Here is a 21,579-nt window from a genome sequence, read left to right as displayed (position 1 = left end):
TGCACTAAAAACACTAACAAGCAGCAACATTTCAAATATTCTAAAGTTGGTTGTTGGATATAGAATGTTGGGAAACACAACTGCCATGTTAACACTGCACCAAAAAAACACCAAATGCATTTCTCAATATGCGTTCTTGTCTGTATTTGTGTTCTTGTGGACTTGTGAAATATCATCAGTCACAGCCCAAGAACTGTTCCAATTCAAAGTCCGTATCTAGCCAAGTACAGTCCAAATGTCTGGATGTGTTTTATCGAGGATGCATCGGGAGGTGACTTGAGTGGACTTGGGACAGCCAAGCATCCCAGAATGCATTTCGCACCAACCAGTAGCAATAGCGGAGGAGAAAGCGCACAACTGTAAGTTATCATTTTTTAAATACTACTGTTGTTGTGTCATGAAATGAAGTTTTTTTTTAGGTGAGAATGTAGTTGTTTAAACTTCAAATCTGTGGTTGAATTATCAAGATAGAGCCTACTTGAAAATGTACTCCATCGGTTTTTGGAGATGTGAAGTTCTAACTGTCTATCAAGATGACCTGGTGGTCAACGCTCATGATACCCTGCCAAGAACAGCCTTTTCTCGGCAAGTCCTTTTGAAATTTGCCTCTGGCTCTGATATATCTGTTGTGGTTAAAAATTATATAAAATTTGTTTTGGGTGTATCTAACAGGCAATCTTTGATCTGAGAGTTTAAATCTATTATTTGTTCCTGGGCAATTCGGTTTGGCTGAGGACAAAGTTAAGGTCCATAACTTTATGTTTTTATGTAACTTTAATGTTGTACAAGAGCACTGCCTTTGTACTTTTGACCAAATTGTTTGCTTGTCTTTATTCCCTATTGTACAATCTTGTTATACTTCTTATAATGGCTATTATTACTCATTATGGGGATTACTAACATTTAAGCAATATTTATTCAAGGGACAATTGAGGAAACATGGGCCTTCATTGAATGGCGTGAGACCAAAGTAAAGTAAAGTAATTTGTAATTGATTACTTTTCAATTACCTAATCAGTAAAGTAAATTGATTACACCTGAGTTAGAGAAGTAATTTGTATTGGATTACATTTTGAGTACCTTACTCAAAACTGCTCACATTGTGTTTTGCTCTATGCTCATCGAGATTCCAAGTAAATTTGAGAAATAATTTATTTTAAGGATTATATGATGATGACAATTTATTTGAGCTATTCATCTGTGCATCTTCACTGTGGACCTGCCTTGTTTTGAAGGCCACTCCATATCATGACAACAGCTAAATAGCTTTATTTCTTTTGAGCTGTTACTGTGCCTTTTAATATTTTTTTTCTTTTTTCTTGTCTTGCCAGTTTGCAAAGGCCCAGATGTGTAGAAGCACCCAATTAGGCAAAATATAGCCAAAACTCTCTGGCTTTCTTCATTGCAATCAACGCTCCAACCTGAGTGTCTGTGCACAGTTTTGGAACAACATAATTTGAATGTCTTGTGTTCTTTCAGTTTATGAGCATTTTATTTGCCTTTTTTGACAGATTCTTTAATGCCTTTTTAGCCATTCCCCAATCAAACACTTTCTATATCTTGATTTTAAGTGATACAATGAAGAACATAACAAAGATTACATTAAATCCATTAAGATACTAGATAACTAGAAACCCTTGAAATAATAACAGTGTGTGATATATTGGCAGGAGAGCGAGAGAGGGAACATGTTATTTAATTATGACTATATATTGCAGCAAAGATGACTCTGCGGACACTCCTCATGAAAGTAGTACACTCTCTTAAGTTAAGATATCCATCATGATCCCGATCTGTATCCTGAAACAACTCCTGTATCCGCTTAATGTTTCGATTCTACCAAGAGAAAGAGAGATTTTAAAGATGTGCATGTATGTGTTTATGACTAACTCCTTTATACATGAATATAAATAAATTATAATATTGTAAAATATGGTAAATTGATTCTATTTTAGCTTGTTTGCCTAAATGACAAGAAAGAGACAAACATACACACCTGAATGTTCCATCCAAACTCCTGCATTATTATGTTAAGGATCCCTGGCATGTCCAAAAGGCTGGAACTATCCTGCATGTACATTGAACAAATCTCTACATCCGGAATTGGAAGAATATCCACTGGAGGTTCTATCAGACAGAGAGCAAAAGAGAGAGTTTAAAAATGTGCAATGAGTGTTAATTGTTAAGAATGTAAATGTTCAAAATTATCTTCAGAACAAATTGAATACTCACTTTGTTCAGAGATAATCACAGCAGCCATCAAACATAGACTCAATATAGTACCACCCTAAATTCCCACTTTTATAAAACATTTTTGGCATATAAATAAAGATTTTTAGCTGTTTCTCTCCAGACTTGATACAGGTAAGAAGCACTGGCAATTATTCTTCTTTCTCATCCCTTCCTTTTCTCTACTACACCATGGACTCTGTGATCTCACTTTCTCTCTTACTGTGTTCACTGGTCCGTTACAAGTACATTACTTCAGATAACCATTAATATTTATCTTATTCTTTCAGTGTATCAATGCTCACTTTTACAGTTTCTCCATACTCCACACTTAACCATTTTTCTTTCGTATTCCCTATTTTCAGGCTTACAAGGGCAGCAGTTAAAATATCTGCAATACTGGCACATTTTGGACAACGACTCATAATATTGAGTCTGTGTTTGTTGGCTACTGTGATTATCTCTGAACAAAGTGTGTATTAAATTGTTTCTCCTGACACATTCAAGATCATTTTGGCCTTTTATCTACTTGACAATGAACAGCATCAGCTATTTAATGTAGATTTCAGTACTTTGCCGTGGGATATAGTAAAGTTTCCACGTGCCATTTGTCTAAAATTCTCTCTTTTACTCTCTGAATAGGACTTCAAAACGACAGCCTTTTTAATCTGGGTGAAGAGATATGTTCAATGTACATGCAGGATACATCCAGCCTTCTAGACAAGACACAGACCTTTGACATGTTATTGGATGAGTTTGGATGGGACAGCCAGGTGTGTATATTTCTTGTAAAAAAAAAGAATTGTTAAGAGAGCTAAAAATACAAACTCTATTGTTTACTGTATATGCATAAAAAGCAGCTGGTCATAAATCTCTCTCTCTCTCTCTCTCTCTCTCTCTCTCTCTCTCTCTCTCTCTCTGTCTGTCTCTTCCTTATTAGATTGGGAACACATTAAAGGTGACAGAGTTGTTTCAGCATACAGATTGGGATCATGACGGATACCTTAACTTCAGAGAGTGTGCAATGTTCATCAGACGCTTGAGCAAAGGCATCAAATGAAAAAGACACTCACACATCGACCAATCACACTAAACAATCAAAGTGGTTAAAAATTCTACTGACATGTAAAGGAGGGGTAACAAGGCCATAAAGCATCTTGGCCAAAAATTTACAAATAAACAGTTTTTCTTCATAATTGTGATTCTTGATTTCACAAACTATTGCACACAAAATGAAAATAACACAAGACAATCAAATTAAGTTATTTCAAAACAGCATAGACATTGGTGCACTCAGGTGAATGGGTCAAGCAGGTTATAGAATCATTTTTGTTCCTGTTTTCTGCTATTTGTGTGCATATAGGCCTACATATCTGGGCCTTTGCAAACTTGGCAAAATCTTAAAAGGCACTTTCACATCACAAAGGAAATAAACCAGAGGTGGTTTAATGTTATTTTCATGATATGGGGTGCCATTAGAGATAAAACTGCAACACTTCTTCCATCTTGTGCTATGGCAAGCCTACATTTCTCTGTATGACAGGATTTGTAAGTTGTGGTACGTGTTCATGGTGACACAAAATTATGTTCAAAATTTAGTTTGGAATACATTTGATGCAAATGTAAATGGTTATTTTCATTGGATTGCATTTTTAGTGTACAAACTACAATCTAATTTAAAACAGATCAAAGAAAATCTGTGCACTTAAAAAATCAACTTAAATATTGATCTGTTTCTCGCCTACACCTATCATATCATGTCTGAAGATATGGATTTAACCACTGGAGTCTTATGTCCTTCAACATTTTTGTACCCATTCACTTGCATTGTATGGACCTACAGAGCTGAGATATTCTTTTAAAAATATTAATTTGTGTTCAGCAGAAGAATGCTATACAAATCTGGGATGGCATGAGAGTGAGTAAAATATGAGAGAATTAAAATTTTTAGGTGAACTTTTCCTTTAAGCAAAGTATGGTGTTATATAGCCTAGGTATATCAACACATATCTTCATAATATTTTTATGTAATAAATACATCAAATATTAAGATTGTGAAAGTCAACCAGAAAGACAGAGAATCATGAAGTATTTTGCTGGTGGTGCTTCCTTGTTCAATAGTAATAAAAATAATGAAAGTGAGAAATGTGTCTTCTTTATTTCAATTTTACTGTTAGTGTGTAAAAGCATTTAGCGAATCTGTGAAAATCAAAATATGAAATGCTACATAATATCCTGAACATCATTATAAATTCACACAAGACATTAATCTGAAACATTGCACCCAAATAGCAGAAAACATGGCCAAAACCACAGCTTTCAGCAACTGATTACTGTCTTTATTGCAATAACAATACCTCTCTCACACACACACAACATAACTAAATTCATGATACATACAACATACAATTCAAAAATGTCCTCACACTGACATAAACCCACATGACTGAGAGCTGCATGGTCATTAGCAGCATCCATTTCGAAAATTCAACTTTGCCTGCTAAATCATTGCCAAGCTGTTCCCATAAACAGTCTGTAAACAAAATATGACAATAACAGTCTTGATTATGACAAAAAAGTATGAGGTGTATCAAAGACAAAAGTGTTTTGGAAATGGAAATTAAAATGGGTTAGTCAGAGTTGTAATATTACAGCAGGCTCCTGTAGGGATCTCACACAAGCGAGACAAACCCGCAGCTCAGTTTCTTGCATTACATAGTCATAGTCATTCTTTTAGTGTTCACTCAAATCACTTGCTGGATGTTTCATTCAGCCCTGTTTTTACTCAAACAAACCAAGTACGACACCAACAAAATATGTCCAAATGTTTCACATCTCAGTTTAGTCTCAGGAAACGAATCGCAAAGTGATCACATTTCAAGGCATTCTTGTAAAAAGCTCACACATTGTTGATGAATTATCACACCCATATTGGGTAGCTCACATGCTAACAATGATGGAAAACAAGTTTGTAAATAGTGAGGAGTCATTGGCTTTCATAATACTGTTTAAAATGAATGAGTTAAGTCTTAACTTGGATCATCTTGCATCTTGATTAACCTTTAGACCTGAATTACAATTGTATTGTTTTTGATTGTGAGAAAATAAAAACAAATGATTCCTCTATTTAATACTAACCTTCATGTTAGCATGCTACATGTTGTTAGCATCCATAACCACTACATGTTGTTAGCATCCATAACCACTGCATGTTGTTAGCATCACAAACAAGGATAAGGATATTTTATCCTTTGATTGTTGTTAAATGAATATCACAAATGAATGCATCAGTAGCTACGAAATTAGCAGCTAAACAAAGTCAATAGAAAATGATAAAAGAACATTTGCTTTAAGATGCTGATTAGTGGTCTCATGGCTTGTTTTAGTGAGTGAGATCGGTAGGACGTGTTTGGATGGACACTCTTCTCGGTGGGTTCTGCTCTACACAGCGATTGGCTATTAGCTCCTGCAGCTGCAGAGCCCCTCCACCAATGAAACAGAAGGTTGGGCAAACAGGGGCGGAGCAATCAACAGTCCCCTCCCACAGCACTCGCAGAGAGTGTGCGTCATAGAAAGTGAGCCGTCCCTTCTCAAAGTCCAGACACAGTCCAAGGCGAGGTGGCAGGGGAGCAGTGAGGGGGCCATTAGAAGAGTCAGATGACCCACACTTGGGCAGTAAGATCTTGCCCATGCCCATTGTGAGGAAACAGAATGGAGGAGGACAGTCCTGAGCATCCTCTGCCCCGCTGTCATGTCCACTGTCTGGATCATAACTACAGAGAGGACAGGAGGCAAAAGACAAACAGATTATAAAAATCTCCATTATCTCAATTGTGCATAATATTTTCTACAAAGTCAGGAAATTCTAAAAATAGTAGTGTAGTTGCATGCTTCTTGAACTAAGTGCTAATTGCTAATCGGTTGCAGGTGGAATTATGGGGAGGAAGCATCTGATTGGACAAATATTGGTGTAGTGCAGCATGAGTCATTAAAGGGATAATTTATCCCAAAATTTAAATTCTAAATGTGAAAGAATGTGGAAGTGGAGATTTATAGTAAAAAAAAAGGACTTAAATATTGATCTGTTTCTCACTCTCACCTATCATATCGCTTCTGGAGGTATAGATTTAACCCCTGGAGACTTAAGGAGTGGTGGTGGCATAGTGGGCTAAAGCACATAACTGGTAATCAGAAGGTTGCTGGTTCGATCCCTACAGCCACCACCATTGTGTCCTTGAGCAAGGCACTTAACTCCAGGTTGCTCTGGGGGGAATTGTCCCTGTAATAAGTGCACTGTAAGTTGCTTTGGATAAAAGCGTCTGCCAAATGCATAAATGTAAATGTTAAGGATTACTTATAATGTGTTTATAATGTGTATTTTGGAGCTTCAAAGGTCTGGTCACTATTCACTTGCATTGTAAGGACCAACAGAGCTGAGATATCATTTCTGCAGAACTACACGCCCACTAGAAGCCTGCAGTCGGCTAAGGAACATCACCTTGTTGTACAAACACAAAGCTGCACCAAAACACTTTCCTGGACTTTCGGTTTCATCATACCACGTTGGTGGAATTACCTTCCCAACTCCATCCGTGAAGCTGACTCACACTCTGTCTTCAAAATAAATTACTTAAAACACATCTTTTCCATGAACACTTAATCAGTCACTAAAAAAAATTAAAAAATCTTGTTGCACTTGAATCTGTTTTGAATACTATTCTGATGCTAGTGAAATTTTGTAGTATGGCACTTTTTGTACTACTGTCTCCTTAAAATGATTCACTTATGTTTTGCTCTTTTGTAAGTCACTTTGGATAAAAGCATCTGCCAAATGTATACATGTAAATGTAGATATTCTACTAAAAACCTCTGTTCATGTCCAGCAGAAGAAAGAAAGTCATACACATCTCAGGTGGCATGAGTAAATACATTTTTTTGGTGAACCATCCCTTAGGGTTAGGGTTAGATTAGGGTTAGTTAGGCTAATAATATGATTCTGTTTGCCCAGAAGAGAAAGAGTGTACATTTAAAAAAGCGTTTAACTATAGCACATAATTGGTAAAAGTTAATTTTGTCAACCTCATATACATGGCTTTAAAGCTTATAGACATGGCCTAAAAGTCACAAAACTCCAAATTTGAGTTAATCAGCTTTTGAAAGTTCTCTATTAGTCCTCACCGTGGACTTGCCATGTCTTGTGGAAGATGGAACCACTCCTGCAGTTTTGCTTCTAAACCCACTCCCACCTACACACATACAAAACAATTATGTTAGGAAATAAACCATTAACAAAACTTTTACTATATTTAATGTAAAATACAGTGGCTGTATGTAATCAGATGCATGTTCACCTTGAGCAGGTAGGATCCAGGCTCCACTGAGCATGCCCAGTAATGACGTCCCTGTGTGATGGAAATGTCAGCCACAAGGAGGTCAGAGGTGAGGTGGCATGAGGTAAGGGCCCGATCAGCTGCCTGCAACAGAGTCAATCCAGGCACACTCCGGGCATACGTCTGCCCTTTGCCCAGAGCAACCCGCTCAGCATGCAGGCCCCAGCGGGAATCCAGGCAGAACGACAACACTGAGATTGAGGTATGAGGAAGGAGAGGAGTGAAGGAGAAAAAGGTGGATGACAAAGGATGTTGAAGGATTGGCAAGGCCAGGCCACAGGAAGGTAGAACATAAATGAAAAGAGGTTGAGGGAATTAGATATTTGAGGGAAAGACAACATATATTAAAGTGGGAAAGAAAGGGAGAGAGTTGGGGAATATGTATGGAAGAGAGAAAAGTGGAAGAAATGGGATAGGAAAATTGGAAGAGAAACAAAGAGGACAGCAGGAACATTGTACATATTCCAGGATTCAGAGGAGATCAAGCAGCTGATATATTCCAGTTTAAATAGGAATACAAGTCAAAGCAATCGCAGTAGGGGCAAAGAAAGGTGGAGAACGAGGGGGAACACAAGGAGAAAAACCAACAAACAAAAAGGTTGAGAAACATGTGTCAGTGTTGTGGCTATGTTCTGAGTAATATACTATTGATAGGCAACACATAACTGTATGAGAGAAAGAGAATATGAGATAATAGAAAACATAATATGAATGGATGGATGGAAGAATGAGCCAAATAGAAGACATGAACTGCAAAAAGTATAATGAGTGGATAGGGTCCAAATTTAAATGAAGCATTCAGAAACTTGAGGGGAATAAATGCATTTAGAAATCACATTTCATGAGGAATTCATTTATGAAAACAAAAGAATAGGAATTGGTGTCTACTGGTGTGCAGACGTGTCCTACCTGGTGCAGGTGGTGTGTGTAGATACACCTCCTCACTATACTCTCCAAAGCCTGCCTTATTACATCCTCTAACTCTTAGAACATACACACTGTCCATTTCTAGCTCGTCAATCACTGCACTAGTCCCGCCTACATCATCCAGACGTTGCCATGGACAGTGTGTGCCATTAGTTCCAGGGCCTCCATCAGACCGGACTCCGCCCCATAATGTCCCAGCACCACCCACTTTTCTCTGATACTCTACTGAGTAGTGCCAGGCAGGAGCGGAGTCCTGTGGGAGGCGCCAGCATAAATAAAGCTGGTCATAGGCCAGTGTCTTTTGAGTGTCAATCACAGGAGCCAATGGGGCTGCAGAAGGAAAAGTGAGGGACTGGGTTAGAACTGGGTTCAATAAGGGTCAGAAATTATCTTGCATTCCATTCAAATCTTCCAACTTAGAAAAGTGAAATGAAAAGCCACTTGAAGTCAGACTTCCAACCAGTAAACTTGTGCGTAAACCTTCAATTGCAATTTTGCCGAGATGCAGGTATGTGATGTCACACAAACTTGATGGCACCCAGGGAGATATACAAATTAACTGATAAACATTCACTTTTACTAAATAATATCGATCAATGAGTCAAAGTTCCTACATAACATAATATTAAAGCTTGTTAAACAAACATTTGCAGAGGCAGGAGTTCAAAACATCTTTGAAAAATGTACACATGTAGCACAAATGTTACAGCACTGTTTATCATTTGGGTTGCTAGAAGACATCTCTGGTGACAGTCGAACACCTGCTAAGCTAATGGGAGAATTGCAGTTTGGTTTCCTTTCACGTCATCTTCTGAGCATCTGGCAATGGAATTCCTTTATTATAGGAGATCAGAGATATCAAGTAGGAATATCCCACATCACAGCATTAGTCCAAAACTAGAAACTTTCAAATCTACCATGACCGTAGATAGTAGGGAGCTGTATACTCTAATTTTAATTATTTATAAGGTATTCTAGCAGTTTTTATTGTGTTATGATATCTTGTGCATTACTTACAGCTAATTGTGTATTTGATGTTGATTTGATGTTAAATTGTTCAGATTTGAAAATGAGTTTCAATTACATGAAATTTAATTGAAGAATTTTACATAAATAGATGATAAGCTGTATTTTACAGTATACGCTTGGAATAAAATATGAATAAAATATGCACTCATAAAGGTAAAACATATGTCTGTAAATCAATTCCAAGTCTCAAATATTGGATCTTAAAGGGGCAGTTCACACAGAAATGAAAATTATGTCATCATATACTTACCTTTTTTTCATTCCAAACCTGTATTACTTTCTTGCTTCTATGGAACACAAAAGGAGATGTTAGTCAAAATGTTGGTGACTGCCAGCCTCAGTCACCATTCACTTTCATTGTATGGAAAAAAGATGCAATGAAAGTGAATGGTGACTGAAGCTAACATCTCCTTTTGTGTTCCACGGAAAAAAGAAAGTCGTAAGGGTTTGTAGCAATATTGAGGTTGAGTAAACGATAACCCCTTTTTTTATATATATATATATATATATATATGAACTATCTATTCAATTTAAAAAAGTGAATTTCTGAAAATGGTATAATTGCTTGCGCATTTCATTTTTCAGTTATGTTAGAATTGGCTTAGAGAAGCAATCCAAGCTATTTATGAGTATTCCACATATGTTTTTGGAAATTAAGTTGGTATAAAAACCTTGTATAAAGTTCATGCTGCTAAATGCTTTGAGCTCTCTGGAGACGTCCAGCTGAAAGTGTCGGAATGAAGGATCAGCAGACAGAGAGAAATGCTGAATATGTTCTATTGCTTTCACCAATCTGAGGGGAAGAAAGAAAAAACAAGTAAAACTCAGATGATAATAAAAGGCCTCTTTTGCAGTGATCATTTGTGTAACATAATAGTCCAACATTTATTTTGTTTCACTAATCCCACTGTTTCTATGGAAACACATAATAGGCTATTGTGGGATTCTTACTTAAAAAATAAATAGACTTACACACATTGGCAGCAGCACACACCCACAACATACACCCTAACCTGTTGTGTGTGACTCTGGCAGCCTGCACAAAGCAGGGTTGATCAGTTTCTTTTAGCAACTCCTGTGTATATGTGAGCAGCCCTGCATTTTCCATAAGACTCTGTTTTTCTGAGAGCTGTACATTCAGAGACCCTGCCCGCTGTGCACGATCCCCCTCCAGCAACATGGCCAGTGCCCCCTGACGCTCCGCCAGCACCCCACGCAACTCATTGACACACTGATTCAACTGCTCCTTGGCCACTGCACTGTTCACCTGCAGAGAGATATAAAGAAGACAGATATTGAATAACACAAAATAGAAGAAGGTTAGGCAAGGTCAGTTTTTAATATAGCACATTTATATAGTACAGCTCAACAGTAACTCAAAGTAGTTTACATAGGTATTGTAAAGAAAATTTGAAATGAAGACATATACAAATCAAGTTTTAAATTATTTAAAAAACATAAAAATGAATAAAGAAAGAAAACTAAATAAATAAAAGTTTAATTTAAAATGGATTAAAATCATCAAAAGTATAAATGAAAAGACAAGGGAGTGGAAAAAGGAATCATCAAACAGAAGCATGTAGTGTAGTAGTTTAGGTCCAATACCAAGATGGAGAGATGTCTTACAAATACTGAAGGTAAAATTTCATATCAATGCAGTCTACCTCAGTCTGAGCAATGCCGCTCTCTACTTGGGTGATCTGCGCCTGTACAGCATCCTGATTGGCCAAGATGTAGTTCATCTCCTTGGTGATTTTCTCCTATGAGTTCACAATATTGAGAATGATTCTTTAAGTTGCCAAACCAATGAGATGAAATCTTTTCCCCCTTTCCCTTTATCATTTTATAGCTTTGTTGTGCTAAAGTGCCAAATAAAAATTTTTCACCAGAAATACTAAATGATGAGTGATGAACTATGATGAATTGTTTGGTATAGGTTTAGAGCAGATACCTTTAGAGTTTGGTAAGCCAATGCAATGGGCATGATCTTGTGGCCACAATGGGCACGACGTAGCTTACAAAGTGGGCACAACAGGCGCTGGCATGACCTACAGTAAAACTGCAACTTTTCATGCTCATGTTCCACGCACACTAACACCTGTATGTGAGTAAGAGAGAGCCGTAGAAAGAGAGATAAAGAAAGATATAGAGAAGAGGAAAATAAGGGGTTCAGGGAAATGTCTGAAACTGTGGCAGTGGCATGTGATATTTCATTTTCTTTCCACAATTCTGAGCTAGGCTACACCAATCAGTGGTGATCTGCTTTCAGAATGGACCTGTGTGCTCATACCTTGGGTCTGAAGCTGTGTGTAGGAAGGATGTGTTCATGTTGGGCTCGTGGTGTGCCCCAGGGGTGGTACAGTTTAAAGCACTCATTACAGAAGTTGGACCTGCAGTCAGCGCAACCTTTGGTGGCCTCTAGAGCCTGAGGAGGCTTGCAGAACTGGCACATGATTGCCATGCTACCAAGACTCACTGTCTGCCTGTACCTACATAAATAAAGAAAGAGATCTGTCATCATTCAAACTACATGACAATCTGAGAAAAGTACATCTCTGATTATGTATATATATGTTTGTTTGCCGGGCCTGTGCTGAGTGTTCCACGACTGCTTTTAGGTCCTTGAATAACGTATAACATACGAGGAAGGTCAGCTGGTGGACGTTTTGTGCATCTATGTGTATAAGAAACGTCAGCCCTGTTTTTAGCATGTGTGCATACTTTTTATAATGTGTGTGTGTGTGTGTGTGTGTGTGTGTGTGTGTGTGTGTGTGTGTGTGTGTGTGTGTGTGTGTGTGTGTGTGAGAGAGAGAGAGAGAGAGTGTGTGTTTGTGTGTGTGTTCCTCCTGTAACTATAGCTCAGCTATTCAAATTAAAACCAAAAGTAAACTAAAATACATTTTCATGACTGCAACACTAACTAAAATAAAACATGCTTTTAATTAATTTTAGTTTTAATAAATATTATTTAATACAAATATATAAACACATACAGTATTTTATTAAATAAATGTAACTGTGTTAAACATATTTAAGTAATTTCAGTACATTTTTGCAGACCTAAAATGCTACTACATATACTACAATAAAAGTACATATATTGAAAAACTAAACTTAACCTTATAAACATTGCAAAAACAGTGTTTGAAAACAAATCTAAATGATATCTATTCTAATCTAGATTGAAAGGACAATTTAACAAAACTAAATATAATTTAAAACTAAATTAAAAAGTATAATTCACTCTAAGTTCTGCTGAAAAGTCATAAAGTTGTTTTTTTCACGGTCAGATTCACATTTGAACATTTTTACTAGGTTATGGAATGGAAATTATGTGTGCAATTTACTGGCAGGAGGAAACAAAATATTTTATTTCTAAACCTTTTTTTCAACCTTTTCAACATTGTTTAAACCAGGAAAGGTGATTTGATTGGTCCACGTAGCTAAGAGTTTATTCACAGAACAATCAGTCCCTCCCTATGGCATTGTGCTGATAAACAGGTTCTAGTTCAGAACATCTAATCTAGCATTTGAAACCAGCAGAACAACATTTCTATGTATTGCAATACAATTACAGGAATCCAATTTCAATTTGGCCTTAAGAAATCAGTTTAAATTTGCAGTGATTAACAGCAGAGATCAAGAATTGTCTGTTGAGTGTGAAAACAGACCTCTCCACGATGCGCTCCAGGGTGATGTTTCTGAGGCAGTCTGCAAGCCCTCTCTCTCCCAACTCCACATCCTTTCCACAGGTGGGACAGGGGAACAGCATAATCACTGGAGGGGTGTCTTTACGTCTGCGTCCTGGATGTGTCCCACACACTGCACACGCACAAACACACACAAAGATACGATAGAGAGATAGAAAGAGCTCATTCTAGCATTAAAGCTTATTTAAGCCTCTATAAATCTAAGCCAGGAAGAAGGAAAAGCTAATCAATACAGAAAGAGTTCAGAGGAACTGTGTGTGCTCACACGTTCAGAATTAGCCCATCACAGCAGCTGCTACATTTAAACACACACACACCTGAAAAATGCAGCACAGATGCAATACATCTGCTTCACTGGGGATACAGTAACAGACATTCTGACACAAATGCACAACTATACTTATATTTGCACAAGCTAAAACCATGCTTTCATCCATCACATCCCTGTTTAAAAGATCAGCTTTGCTGGTGTTTTGTTGTCCTACCAGGCTTCTTAACTGGCTCAACAAGTAAAATGGCCTCAAAGAGCTTCACCAGAAAGATCAAGCTTGGTCGAACCAGCAAAGAAATTAATGCTGGTCTAAGCTGTTCTTTTCGGCTGGGAGCAGTGAAGCTATCATGTCCTTTCATTATTATGTAAGTTGACAAAGTCAACACACTGTTATTATACACATTTTTCCAAAATCCAAGACAAAAATTATCAATTGTAACTCCTACATTTTTCAAGCTATAATCAACACACATAGCACAGACCTTCAGACAGTTCTATATATTTTCTAACAGTACCCTCCCACATATTCAGAAGTATTTTTCCAATTCATTTTTCCCCTAGACTTTTCATAAATTACCTTCATAAAAGAGTTGTAAGCCATGAACCAAACCAACCAGCTCCGAGGTGAATCACATCACAAATTTCAGACAAAAAGACAAAGGTACAAGACTGTGTACATGCCATCTTTCATGATGCACAGACTATAATCCCATTAAGCACTGCGAATGATTTAAATGAATAAAAAATGATGGGAATATATTTATATAACTATTGATTTTAGGCTGTTGATTATAAGTATAGAAACAATAGAAGAGAAAAGATAAATACTGATATATATACAAACCTGTCCTGATCACCCGGTCCAGGCGGTCTGTTTTTGGTGGAGGTCTACGTGTCTGTCTGGGAGAGCGCATGTTGGGGCTGGAAGTCGGAGTGTTGGGGTCTGGGGGGAGCTCGGGTGGAGGGTAGCCCCTCTGAACCAAAACCTCTGCCGCACACAGCACACATACACTGTGTAGACATGGCAACACTATTGGCTGCTTCACCATCTCCTCACACACTGGACAATGCAGCTCTCTTGCTATACTCTTCATATTGGACTATATAACAGAGAGAGAGAGTGGAAAAGAGAAAGGTCATATGGAAGGTCAAACCAGAAGTTATTTCTGGTTAAAAATGCATGGTTAGCACAGTGCATGGCCAGCAAAGACCTTTCCCTATACATTGCAGATTATATAGATATTTACACACATAGGCCATAATTATATTTTCTGCTGTGTTTTAGAGGTTAGAATGAGAACTAGAATATACTTAATTGTCCTGATAAGGTAAAATTGTTTTAGACTCAGGTTACACACCATGGACACACAAAAGTAAACCGTTTACACAGTAAAAAGTAAAAATTATGATTGCAGTACAATTTCCAGTAATCAGGGTCAGGCTAGATTCATGCTGTCACTAGTCTACATACCTACTGTGTTACCATTATGCCTTTTTCTTTATGCTACAATACACTGCAAGATTTTGCAACCAAAACATTTACTCTGAGGTATGAAAGTAAATCTTTAACTAAGTATTTTGAGTACTGGTCTATTTTACATTTATGTCAGCGTGAGGTAAAGCGTATTCTATGTTAGTCAGTATGAACTTTTCAAATGTTTTCCATTACATTTCAGATGGTCACAAAGTTTGCATATCAGGAGAATGATCAGTATCATATGTAAATATACAAAACACCAACCCAACAACACACAAACAGTCATGTTGTTCATCTGTGTTTATTATTTGCTTATTGCAAATAATTGCCTGTTCTTATTGCAAATTAGCCTGCCTTTGGTTCCTGCTATATAATCACAGGTCTTTAAGGTACAGTTCACCCAAAAATTGCCCCTTCAGCCATACCACTGTGCCCCCCTCTGTAAAAATTTTGTATTTAAACCAATTTTTATAATTTAGTTATTATCTTTTAAATGTGCTTTACTTTTTATGTGAGCCTAAATATTCAAATAAATTGTAAAATAAATGTAAATGTAAAAAGTGCAAGCATAAGTGGAGAGATGGGGTCCGCAAGACAAGAGTTTAACACCAGCACTCGTGCGTTCAGTTTTTTTAACCACTCACTAACGGTCAACAGACGTAGAAAGGAAGTCCTGCCTTCAGGTAAAAGAGCAAATCACCTTTTAGATCCAGACATCGCCTGTCAATGAACTGGAGAACGCGCATGCGCATTAGCTATACAAGACGGGGACATTTTTGTTTTTAAGAGTAATCTGAGGTAAAGATGTGCAGTTAAAGATGTACCAGTGTTGTCAGATTTTACAGATTAACCGTTTTTGAGATTTCGGTCTTTCCCCATTCAAGGAGCTGCACCATCATGCCGCTTGTTTACATAGAAAAATAGCTCACCGGGAGCGTTCCAAACATGGCCGCCGAGTGAACTGACTTGCTAAAAAGACTGGCAAGCCTGATTTTTTTAATTATCATTTGCATCGTGCTTATTTTTAAATGATCCATTATTTGAAACGTGAGAAAATGAGCATACAAGAAACTGTAACTGTGAAAGTTTTTTTTCTTAATTTTCATTTAATAGATTTTGTTATTCGAACATTCGGTGATGTATCATTCGATCTTAGTCCAAGCATATTGATTTGCCTGCCTTTCAGACTGGCAAATCTATGCCCTCTTCGAAATTTCACATGCCTCCTCGGGTAAATTATTCTGGCTCCGACTCTAGCCAGCACAGTTGACAGCATATATGTATGATACTGATATAAATATATTTGAACAATTAAAATATATAAATCTAATAGCATGTCATGTTCTATTCCTCTCTTGTTCGATGTGAGTTCCAATGAGTGCATGTTACCGTCCTGCAGGCGTTTCCCACAGTGGCTCTCTCTCTCCATGCTTGCATCCCATCACTATGGCAACGTTCACTCTGACGCGTAACATCAGCTCAGTAAAAGGTCTGATTTTCCTTTTCTTAAATACTAAAGCCCGTTTTCTTTCCTTTATCTAATTATTTCGTACCGTTTAAATCAAAGCCTGTTTTGTATCAGCATTGGCTGAGTAAATAATTGCAACGTAATGCATCAAGCAAATCAAATACATTTTTAACGTTGGCTAAATGTACCGAAATGCATTCAATGACAGAGTAAATACGTGATTTTAATTTATATTACACAATTAAGAACTGATCATAAAATACAAGAGGAAAACAGCCACGGCCTAGACGAGCAGAAGCTGGTCACGAGGTAGCAGTGCGTTAGATCAAATACAGACTCGGTTTCTGCATACAGGTGTTATTCATACATCATCAAACAAATTATGCGCTCTTAATAAATGGTTAGTTGCAAACAACGGTTTGTTTATGTAGATTGATCTATGTAAGCTTTGAAATATTAGAATCTGTGCTTGAAAACAACACTACATTTTCCAGCCCGCAAGCAAATCACATGTTATGTGGAAAAACATGGTACTGATGATATACTTACGCTTATGCGCACGAGTGCGTCCATAATTGATGTGAAGGTTTGCAACTCCGCATCTGCCATTGCTGGACGTGTACCCGTAATTTAATAATGCTAAATTAAATATATGGTTATTATTCTGTGTCCATTTCTCTCTGTCAACGGATTAAACAAAACAACTAACCGTCCATCAGGGCACCACGAAGTAAAAAGTAGGCTAAACGATGTACCTGCAAATGAAACGGATTGCTGTGAGATAGACCTTTACTTAATAATTATATTATGAGGGTCTAATATATTTGAGAGGTCCAATTCATCGCCGTTCATGCTAATTCCAAGGGGTTTTCAACGGTGCTTGCTGTGGTCTATTCTGACCGATATTGAGCCAGCCATGTAAGCGATGGTGTTGTGAGGTATTCGGGGCGAGATCAGTAAAGAGCATGCGTAGACCATTGGATGCTGAGAGCACAGCCGTTCTAGTAAAGGGAACCAAATATTGAAGAAAAAAATAAATATATATCAAAACAAATACTATGATCAATATAGTATAGCATCGTATCATAATATTATATATATATATATATATATATATATATATATATATATATATATATATATATATATATATATATATATATTTGAATCTAGTCTTCAGTGTAGACTCATCCTTATATATATATATATATATATATATATATATATATATATATATATATATATATATATATATATATATATATATATAAGGATGAGTCTACACTGAAGACTGGATTCAAATTAGAATCTTGACCCGTTGCTTGAGCGCACAGTGACCGCCCACCTTTTCAGCCGTCTGGGTTCCGGAAGTATTTTACCCATTCATTTCTTCCATAGTCTTTTAATAAAATACTTCATAAAAGAGTTGTGAGCCATGAAATAAACCAACCAGCTCCGATGTGAATCACAACATCATCAACTTTTTTTTTGTTGGCAAAAATAACATATTTGAAAATCAGACATAAAGAAGAAGGTAGGCCTACTTACCGTCTTTACTGAGGGCAAGGACTACAATCCCATGAAGCATTGCGAAAGATGTCATTGAATAAAATTCAATGGAAAACTATTGATTTTGGGTTGTTGAATATGAGTATGGAAACAATATATTTTATGTTTATTGTAAAATATCCTGATATGTATAAATAAGTAGTTTAAAGGTGAAGGGAGACCGACTAGATTACGTCATTCACAGTGTGTAATGGGAGTCAGTGGTCGCTTTTTTTTTCAGTTTTGCGGGTTTTGTTGGCAGCGGTTCTCTGATTGGTGGATCTTTCTGTGCTGTGCCATGGGTAATGTAGTTGTTTATCATGAATTCTGATATCAAACACGATTTTTAACAATGAAGTTGAAATAATGCAGACAGATGGCTTCAACAGAAGCATATACCATCGATGAACAACCTTGTAGCTCACGGTAGGTCTGTCTTTAAAGGTTTATAAGTTATCTTTGAAAATCATTTTGTCTATGGGATAAATTATTGGAATTTTTACTTCCGGAACCAGATTGTTGCACAATTAAAATACATTTCAGGGGAATGTGCAGAGAGTATTTTGCAGAGAAGGATCAATTCTATTCAAATTAATGGGAGAAACTGGGAAGGTCAACAGATAGAACGGAACTCCCACCTTACAGGTAAAAGAGCTAATCACCTTTTAAATACAGACATTGCCTGTCAATCAACTCAAGAACAAGCATCCATTATGTTATGATGTGGTGTGGAAACAGGGGAAGGCAGACAGGTGATTAGGATCCAGATGCGGTTTTATTGTAAATAACAAAATAAATAAACACAAAGCAGAAGTCCACGATGGGAAAACTTAACTCAAACACAAGATAACACATAGCAGGGAAAACGACTCGGTTACTAACGTAACCTCAGTTCCCTGAGAGAGGGAACGACTATTGCGTAAGTAGCTTACGCTATGGGAAAACTCCGTTTCTCGAGAAATATTGAAGTCTTTATGTAAAACGCATTGCAGCTGCACAGCAGACAGTGATGAGCGAAGCAGCTCGGTCATTGGCTGTGCTGCGGCAACTGCTCGAACCAATGACGGGGCGATTTAGAACGCGCCACCAATGGGGCGCCGCTTCGCCGGCTCATAGCCTGCTGAAATTAGCATATGAGGGCTATATAATGAGCATCCCGTCATTCCGGTTCTTTAGGTTCAATCGACTGAAGCGACTGACCAAGCACAGGCACGGCAGCTTACGCAATAGTCGTTCCTCTCTCAGGGAACCGAGGTTACGTTAGTAACCAAGTCGCTCCCTTATCGAGAGGTCTCTCCTATTGGCGTAAGTAGCTTACGCTATGGGAACCCCATGTAAAACGCCAGGCGTGCTGACTTCGCTGTATAAAGCCAGAGGTGGGTGCCTGAGCCTTAAAGCAAAGTGATGTTCCACGAGCCGGCCAGAGGCGAAGCTATTTAGTGGGGTATGACAGGGCTCTTACCTACAAGGTGGGGTGCTCCTTGTACAAACACAAACACATATCTTATGTACTGAGTTTTTGTGTACTGGTACGCATAATAAACCCTCTAATCCGGTCAGAGACGGACCTTATAAGGGAGGAGATAATGCCCAGCATGTACATACTCCAGTTCATTCCACAGTCAGACTGATAGAATGTTGGAATGTAGTGAGGGGACCTGTAGGTTATAAAACCTGATAAATGTTGAAGGTGAGGCCCAGCCTGCCGCCGCACAAATATCTTCAATGGGTATCCCACTCGACCATGCCCACGAGGAGGCCATGCCCCTCGTAGAGTGAGCTCTGACTCCTAAGGGGCATTGAAGGCCCTTGGCTTCATAAGCTAGCGTTATAGCATCCATTATCCAGCTGATATTCATTGCTTTGAGACAGCGAGACCCTTAGTTCGGCCGCCAAAGCATACGAATAATTGTTCCGCCTGTCTGAACAGGGCAGAACGCTCCAAATATACTCTGAGCCCTGACCGGGCAGAGTAAATTTGCGCCACCTTCGCCTGCTGAAGACGATAGCTGCCAGAGATATCACCTGTGCTCTGAAGGGTGTAGAGAGCACCTTAGGAATGTACCCGTGCTTTGGCCTAAGGACAACTCTGCAGTCGTTAGGTCCAAATTCCAGGCAAGCAGCGCTTGATGACAGCGCGTGCAGGTCGCCCACTCTTTTAACTTAAGCGAAGTGCCAGCAAGAGCGTGGTTTTGAGCAGAGCTGCTTGAGGTGCACGGTTCGGAGAGGTTCGAACGGGCACCTTTGAGTGCGCCCAGGACCGTGGGCCAGGTCCCAGATCGGCACCAAAGGTGGGCGAGGAGGGTTCATCCTCCTAGCTCTTAGGAAACGAACGATCAGATCGCTTTTTCCTAATGAATGTCCTTTATCAGGATTGTGTGACGCCGCTATGGCAGCCACATAGACTTTGAGCATGGAGGGTGTGCGCCCGCCTCCAGCAGCTCCTGCAAAAGGCGAGTACACTCGGTATCTCGCGACGCTTTGGGGTTCAAGCTCTTGGTATCACACCAGTCACTGAACACTTTCCACTTTTGGGCATACAAGCCTCGTAGAGGGGCTCGTGCCTCAGCAATGGTTTTCAGAACTCCACTGGGGAGGTTCTTGGGAACCCGCTGAGGGGCCATGCATGGAGGGCCCACAGATCGGGCGGGATGAAGAATCATCCCGCTGGCCTGTCCGAGGAGGTCTTGCCTCAGCGGAACCGGCCATGGGGCAGATTGCATCATCTGTACCAGCTCTGGAAACCATGTCTGGTTTTTCCAGAGTGGGGCTACCAGGAGCACTGCACATTTCACCTCCCTGATCCGACTGATGACCTGAGGCAGCATCGTGATCGGGGGAAAAGCATACAAGGGGCGGCTCGGCCAGATTTGGGCGAGCGCATCCGTACTTTTTGAGAAGAAGAGAGGGCAGTGCGTGTTTTCCTTGGAGGCGAAGAGGTCGACCTCTGCCTCGCCAAAGGTTCGCCATAACCACTGAACCGTCCGAGGATGGAGAGACCATTCTCCTGGGAGAACTTTGTCTCTGGATAGCATGTCCGCTCCTTGGTTCAGGATGCCTGGCACGTGCGCTGCTCTTAGCGAGAGCAGGTGGTGTTGTGACCATAGGATGAGCTCCTGGCCATAGAGTGCAGGGAGCTCGACCTGAGTCCACCTTGGCGATTTATATACTGAAACTACCGCCATGTTGTCCGCTCGACCAGGACGTGTTCGCTTTGCAGGTGCGAAGCAGGGCTCTGAGAGCCAAGGCGACCGCTTTCATTTCCAGACAGTTTATGTGTAGGCTTTTCGGGTTTGACCAAAACCGGAAACAGGCCTGCCCTCGTAAAGGGCCCCCATCCTATTTTGGAGGCATCTGTCGTGATCATTTTTCTCCGCAGTATTCACGCCCAGACTCACGCCAGTTTGATACCATTTTATGGCTTTCCAGGGCGTCAGGGCTTTTATACAGCCGTGATTCGCTCTGATCAAAAAGTGGCCTGAGCGCCACGCGTGAGTGGGGACGCCGCTCTTGAGCCAGCGCTGGAGAGG

The 21,579-nt window shown here is 39.0% G+C and overlaps 2 protein-coding genes and 1 long non-coding RNA gene across 5 annotated transcripts in view; 1 reads left to right on the top strand and 2 right to left on the bottom strand.

Moving 5' to 3' along the window:
- si:dkey-247k7.2 (uncharacterized protein LOC797677 homolog) overlaps positions 1-21,579 on the bottom strand; it is a 153,769-nt gene that overhangs the window by 9,365 nt on the left and 122,825 nt on the right. The window lies entirely within an intron of this gene.
- Positions 173-3,923, top strand: LOC127656291 (uncharacterized). Its single transcript, XR_007972144.1, has 3 exons — positions 173-359; positions 2,872-3,002; positions 3,170-3,923. It is a non-coding gene; the product is annotated as an uncharacterized LOC127656291 (long non-coding RNA).
- Positions 1,509-17,433, bottom strand: trim46a (tripartite motif containing 46a). 3 transcript variants are annotated; one of them, XR_007972139.1, is made up of 14 exons: positions 17,051-17,433; positions 14,401-14,656; positions 13,247-13,397; positions 11,866-12,064; positions 11,527-11,673; positions 11,240-11,335; positions 10,589-10,842; positions 10,247-10,368; positions 8,529-8,876; positions 7,581-7,810; positions 7,408-7,475; positions 5,368-6,002; positions 1,997-2,127; positions 1,510-1,836 (listed from the first exon to the last, which is right to left on the bottom strand). XR_007972139.1 is itself a non-coding variant. In XM_052144473.1 (12 exons), the coding sequence occupies exons 1-12, from the start codon at positions 17,108-17,110 to the stop codon at positions 5,612-5,614; spliced, it is 2,322 nt and encodes a 773-aa protein (XP_052000433.1). In that variant the 5' UTR covers positions 17,111-17,433; the 3' UTR covers positions 4,438-5,611. The 3 variants fall into 3 exon arrangements, 1 of the variants encoding a protein (XP_052000433.1); XR_007972140.1 differs by lacking the exon at positions 11,240-11,335 and having other exon boundaries at positions 1,509-1,836; XM_052144473.1 differs by lacking the exons at positions 1,510-1,836; positions 1,997-2,127 and having other exon boundaries at positions 4,438-6,002.

This window comes from Xyrauchen texanus, chromosome 15 (genome assembly GCF_025860055.1).
Source record: "Xyrauchen texanus isolate HMW12.3.18 chromosome 15, RBS_HiC_50CHRs, whole genome shotgun sequence".
Classification (NCBI taxonomy): domain Eukaryota; kingdom Metazoa; phylum Chordata; class Actinopteri; order Cypriniformes; family Catostomidae; genus Xyrauchen; species Xyrauchen texanus.
The sequence above is the reverse complement of the archived record's forward strand: the minus strand, read 5'-3'. Positions and strand labels throughout refer to the sequence as shown.

Excerpts from the sequence above, each read along its gene's own strand:
- trim46a (XM_052144473.1), bottom strand. The coding sequence starts at position 17,110 with ATGGCAGATGCGGAGTTGCAAACCTTCACATCAATTATGGACGCACTC. Across the intron at positions 13,398-14,400 it reads GGACCGGGTGATCAGGACAG|TGTGTGGGACACATCCAGGA; the intron begins GTTTGTATATAT and ends GTGCGTGTGCAG. Across the intron at positions 10,369-10,588 it reads GCCAGAGTCACACACAACAG|ATTGGTGAAAGCAATAGAAC; the intron begins GTTAGGGTGTAT and ends TCTTCCCCTCAG.